The sequence below is a fragment of the Aphis gossypii genome, chromosome 2 (genome assembly GCF_020184175.1).
Source record: "Aphis gossypii isolate Hap1 chromosome 2, ASM2018417v2, whole genome shotgun sequence".
Classification (NCBI taxonomy): domain Eukaryota; kingdom Metazoa; phylum Arthropoda; class Insecta; order Hemiptera; family Aphididae; genus Aphis; species Aphis gossypii.
Window position 1 is genome coordinate 52,582,578 of NC_065531.1, and position 6,359 is coordinate 52,588,936.

Genomic DNA, 6,359 nt, shown 5'->3' on the forward strand with positions numbered 1-6,359 from the left:
ATCCAGGCACGTACACAAAAAAATTTTCGGAGAGGGGGGGTTCATAAAAAAATGTACAATAGTCAATAATCAATATTTATCAATTAAAGATGACATAAATTAACTACACAACTATTAATTTTCGTGGGTTAGGTTGAACCCCCCCAATGTATATATCCTTGCCATCCTATCCCTTCTGACCCGTTTCGTGACGTATATGACATCCGTTATCTCAACCAGAGGTTATATTGTTAAATTAAGGTGGATAGATAAGTACCTAGATAGTAGATAGTAGTTTTGTCTTTGTATAATTATAATATTATAGGTTTTGTTAATTTTTCATAATTATGACTATAATATTAACTCTGTAAGTTATATTGAAATTGTCACCCGAATTGGCACATTAAGAGTAGGGTCAAAGGTGGAAATTTTTTTATTTATGTTATTACTAATAACTATGATAAAGAATGATTGACTCGGTGGTTATAGTTCAAGGTTTATAGATAATTTCTATAAACCTTGGTTATAGTTGGGGGAATAGTGAGTATGCTGCAGGCTGTAAAGCTGTTGGGCTACGGGTTTTGAACCTATAAATTTTCATACTACTTGTGTCCATGAAATTAAACGAATTTAGAATTAATAGATTAAGTCATGTTTAATTTTATTTTTAAAAGAAAACAAAAGTATAGAAAAACGTACCCTAAAAATGGGGTAGTGGTAAACTCCTCCGGGTCAATATTATGTTTACTTGTAGTAAATGTGTAAACTCTTCCTGGTCAACATTTTGGCCAACGATTTACGAATTAAAATAAAAATTTATAAGTATTTTTTAATCCGTGTTATGGCCTAAGGGTCAAAATCAGGGGCGTATCACTCGCTGACTTCTATACCAACTTATAGTTCTTTATAGAAATCTGTGGTATCACTCTACAGCAGGCTCTACAGTCTATAGGAAGGATCTGATAGTGACTACGACATCCAGCGCACCAACACAATCAAAATAATCTACAATATTATACAACAATTTTGCTTTTTTCTCTATAATTGGTACAACTGTAATCGTTCATACCGTTTTAATACGATTTATGCCGTTTCATTTGTGTACATCTGTTTATTTGTATTATAATAGTAGTTATAGTTTTTATACATTTTTATAATTATTATGCCTTCCAAACAATGTGTTGTTGTTGATTGTGATACGTCTTATAGGGATACGATAACACTACGTCATCGTTTTCCAAGAGATGAACCCACATTTAACATTTGGGTAGAAAGGTCTGGTAACCCACATTTATTGAATTTATCAATCGACGACGTTTACAAAAGTTTTATTATGTGTGACAAGCATTTTGCGTCTAGTTGTAAGAGTCCTGGATGCAAAAAGCTTATAAAAACAGCTGTCCCTACTTTGAATTTACCACGTAAGACTTCACCTAAATATTTTTAGTTTAATTGATTTTAGTGATTGCGGTTAGTCCGTACACCCTCAATGTCCCCTATTTATTTTATTTGCGTAATTTTATAATATTTTTATTGTTTAATATATTAATTTTTATAACAATTTCTATTTATTCTAGAAAACGTTATTGTTCCACAGTAATGCATTCTTTAAAATGTATTAATAACTAGTTATGTATTTTCAATAAACCTTAAAGCATTATGTAAATATTTCCTACTATTGGATCTGTGTACATTTATAAATTAAAATGGTAATTTTTGTTTTGTTAACTATGTAGTTTCAGTTTTAAATGTGCACTAAGACTTTTCCAAAGATGTATGCATGTGTATTGCATCAATATAGCTAGACACTTAAAATTATATAATATGCTCTAAATAATTTATGCATGACGTCTAAATTGTTGTATTTATATTATTGGCTGCTATAGTAGTTATATCAATTGTATACTAACATAATATGAATTATACAATTTTATTATCATATTTTATAGTCTGTACGTAAATTGTAGTGGCTTTTAAAGATAGTTTATTGAATATGTATTAAACTCTGTTGTTATTAAATGAGATTAAATGTAAACATTTTTATGGATATAGATTATAATGATATGGGAGATGACACTGACAATATGTCTATTGAGTTTGTAACTGAGAATTTTTGGGAAGATACTAATCGGCAAATGTCTACTGAATTTATAAATTGTATAAAGTCTTCTGATATAGATGTTAAATTAAATACAGGTAAGATACTTGAATTGTATTAATTCTTTAAGATGAATGTAAAATTTGTGTATACATAATATATTATGTAAGACATGGTAGAGTGGCATACTAATTGCATCAGGTATACCAAATAATAATACCTACCTATCAAATTAAAAAACTTATACTGGGCTGCGCAAACAATTACTTAACATTTAATAAATCAATATTGAGGTAATGGTCTCTTAAATATGATTTAATTTTATTCATTAAAATGTATTGAACCATTAAATTAATAATTGTTTCATGCAACTCATATTATAATATTTTTGGTTATTTGCTCTTTGCAAATTTTGATGCGATTCAAAAATATAAAGATGAACTGTTGACTATAACCGTTGCAGATATTGACGGCACTTTTAAAACAGTTCCAAGAAGTCCGCCACAGTTAACTTAAGGATGTCTATTAACATTTCAAGTGATTTTAAAAATGTAGTAAGTATAATTAGTAAGTTAGTCTATACCTCTATATACCAATAGCTTCTCAAGTATATATCTATAGACTAATCTAATAGACTTCTATTTAAGTCTTTTCCGATGATTTATGTGCTGACTTCCCTAATAATTCAGGTTACATATGAGTCATTTTTGAGGATTGTTAGTAAAGTTTTGCCATTAAATTATGCACAGCTAATAATAATATCGAATTTTGAAAGGGACTTAATTAATACGGTAGAATCAACCTTTCTCAAAAGCAGATTTCAGGATTTTTGGTTCCATTAATGTCAAGTAAGTAATGTATTAAGGTACTTAAGTAATTTTTATCAATCAAAAGTTATTTATTATTTGGAACTGTTAACATAATGTACAACATTTAATTATTTTATTAATATTTTTTAGTCTGTTGTAAGGCATTGTAGAAAGAGTCTGAACAGTATTTACCATTTATTTCAATCAAATCTTGAAGCAGCTACAATATTGCGCATGGTAATTTAGTCTGAAATTAATAAGAATAAAATAATACCTTATAATGTTTTACAAAAATGTCTGTTATAGATCTTAGCTTTACCACATTTACCGGCTGAAATAAAACGCAATTGAAGATTTACAATTTATAACGAATTTTGAGTAATTGTTAAATTTGCCGACCAACATCCAAACATCTACCAACAGTGAGAAGTTTTTCTGAATGGCTATATTGAAGAATTTCGGTTTAAAAAAATTGGTGCTGCCTCAATAAGCGTCTATGGCCTATGGGTATGAGAATTATATAAAAAACAAAACATTTTTACTAGGTACCTAATAGTTTTAAAATGTATAATATACTTTTTAGTTCAGATATATGCACCAATAATTACTTGGAGTCATTTCATGCTACTTTACTGAACCAAATGGGTAAACATCCAAATATTTTGGATTTTTCGTGTAAACTCAATTTTATAAAATATTTGTTAACTAAAGCCGCCTCCAAAGCTTACCGTGAAACGTGATTTCATGAAGAATGTCTAGAAATAGTAAGCATTTTTTAAAAATTTTTATGTACCTATCTAATTCAATTTTCAAAATTCAAATCAAACCAGTAGTTTATTAGAATATTTTTATTCAAAATAATAATTGTCCTTGAACATGGTTTTACAATAATATAAAATAATTTTAATATGATCAAGTATTTAGCTGGAAAATGTTAAACAAATAATCATGTTTGTAGATTCTGTACAAAAAAAAAAAACTTGTTACAATGAGTTTTGTAAGGATATAGAACTTACAACTGATGAAACCACCGAATTATATACAGTCATTGATGATACAACCATTATAACACAAATTATTTTTGAAATGGAGAAAAGAAGGCCATTATAGGATCATCGACTACCAGGCCTGGATTGAACCAGCGAGCTACCAAGAAAATCTCGGTGGGCCGTTTTTATTTTTGGACAAAAGTAGTTTAGTCTTTTTAGATAGTCATATAGTAAAATATAAATCCAAATACAAAGTTAATAACAATAAATGCGTCAGCTGTTTAATACCCCTGTATAGTGTATTGGTTATTCAATTCTCAAGCATCGTCGATTGATAGTAGAAGTAAATAGCAGTTGTTTGTTGTGTACTTGTTTATAAAAATTAATAAATTCTAATTGACCGTAATTATTCTATAGATTAAAGGTTTTAGGGGGGAAACATTTTCAAAAACCCTCAAATTATTGAATATTAGGTTTGTAGTCTTAGTAGCTTATCATGTATAATACAATTTTAGCCTATCATAAAATTTGATTAAATATCTACCTATGATTGGGCCCATAAAAATTTAAAATCTTGGTGATCCGAAAAGTCTCAATCCGGCGCTGTCGACGACCAAAAATGCAAAGGTATCCCAACGTTGTTAATAGATTATGGGAAGAAATTGTGAAAGAGTTGAATTGTAAGTAGTGTTAAATACCTATGTAATAAAAATATAACTTTATAATATACAATTTTATGTTTTTAATTATCATGAGTCAAAAAATGACTTAAATAATATCATGTTTCATGAATACATTTTTTATGGCAAAATTTTTGACAGTTTTAAGCAGGAGACTAAGCCTCCAAACATTTGACAATTTATTTAATTTCTTTTTTTTCAAAGGTGCATTCTCAGCTAAAGAATTGAAAAAAAAGTTTGTATACTTAAAAGATCAGTATAGCAAAATCAAATCAAAATAAAGTAACAAAGCAAGTGGTTCGAAAGGAGGAAAACCTCAAAAACAGTGGAAACATTTTACTAGTTTAATGTTTTTGGATGATGCTAAAATAAGTAGGTGACTGGAATAATCAGTACAATTACTTTTTTATTAATTTTGCCTTAAAAATGTTTTTACTAATAGGACTGTACAAGTATTGGAGAATCAGAAGGCATTAATCCTGTGATGGATTTACCAACCAAAAACGCAGTAACACTTGGAACTGAAAATATTAAATCAAGTATGAATGGAGAATTTTGTATCATTTAAAACGTTGATTATAATATTCATAGCTCCAACCATTGTATATAAAATAAGAATATGAGTATCTAGTACACTAATCAAAATTAAATGATTTTTTATTTAGAGAAATCTGCTAGTAGCCAGAAGTTTGAAGAAGCTTTACTAGAAGAATTGAAAACTTTGAGACCAAAATGTTCAGTACCAGTAGAACAATCGTCAGATAAAATATTTTGTAATTATATTGTCAATTTAATATCTGAAATACCACAAAATAAAAAAAGGAAATTACAAGGAGAATTAGTTAAATCTATACTTAGGGAGATGGATGACTAATTTTTCATTTTTTTTATTTTTATTACGTGTTTTTTATTTTATAAACTAAAAGCGTTGTTTTTTTAATTGTATTTTTGTTTGTTTTATATCTGTATGTAATTTTCATGGTTTTATTTATATTTAATAATTTAATATGACATTTTTAAATAAATAAAATATTTTAAGTTTTATCATATTGAAATTGTAATTCTCCTTCGTTCATCAAATAGTTTATTATTTTCTTTCTAATCACTTTTAGCTGTTTGGCCGTAGTTATTTAATCTCATACCTCTAATAGGTGCCAATGCTCCAATTTCATCCATATTATGAGATTGATTTCTTATATTATTATAATATTATCACAATACATTTGAACACCTAAAGTAAGTTTTAATATTAGGAGTAGTATTAAATATTGTAAACAAAATAGTAATAATTAAATTATTCATTAACCTTTTCTACTTTCATATTTTTAACATAATTATGAAGCACAACAGAAGCTTGTACAATAGCATTAACCGTTTCTTCAGTAGCTATTATTGGTTGTCGAAATATAAGCCATTTAGAGGCCATTATACCAAAAGTATTTTCTATGCATCTACAAGTTCTGCTTAACCTTTAAAAAATAAATTTATTACCATGATAGTTTGATACATAATAATATATAATACATTTTATTTTGTCTATAGTTAAAAACTGCTTGATCAATAGGCAAATTTGCCTTTGATCGGCCAGGATAGGGTCTTATTACATTTGGTAACATCATGAATGCTCCATCTGCTACAATAAAGTATGGGATAAGCCCATTATAACTATCAGTTGATGCATCATCAGGAAAATCTATTTCATTGGTTAAAATTTGTTTGTCTAAATTACATTGTCTAAAGACTCCCCCACCACTGTACCGTCTTGGTGTTCCAATATCGACAGCTGTAAAATTGTTTTTGGCAT

General features: G+C 28.0%; 1 protein-coding gene and 1 pseudogene across 1 annotated transcript; one reads left to right on the forward strand and one right to left on the reverse strand.

The window, feature by feature from the left end:
• Positions 1-1,072: 1,072 nt before the first annotated feature.
• LOC114121808 (uncharacterized) lies at positions 1,073-5,556 on the forward strand (annotated as a pseudogene).
• Positions 5,557-5,849: 293 nt separating this feature from the next.
• Positions 5,850-6,359, reverse strand: LOC114121840 (uncharacterized). Its single transcript, XM_050200207.1, has 3 exons — positions 6,314-6,359; positions 6,080-6,248; positions 5,850-6,024 (listed from the first exon to the last, which is right to left on the reverse strand). Exons 1-3 carry the CDS (start codon positions 6,357-6,359, stop codon positions 5,850-5,852), a joined length of 390 nt encoding a protein of 129 aa, XP_050056164.1.

Excerpts from the sequence above, each read along its gene's own strand:
- LOC114121840 (XM_050200207.1), bottom strand. The coding sequence starts at position 6,359 with ATGCCAAAAACAATTTTACAGCTGTCGATATTGGAACACCAAGACG. Across the intron at positions 6,249-6,313 it reads GATATTGGAACACCAAGACG|ATTTTCCTGATGATGCATCA; the intron begins GTACAGTGGTGG and ends CCAATGAAATAG. Across the intron at positions 6,025-6,079 it reads AACTATAGACAAAATAAAAT|GTTAAGCAGAACTTGTAGAT; the intron begins GTATTATATATT and ends TATTTTTTAAAG.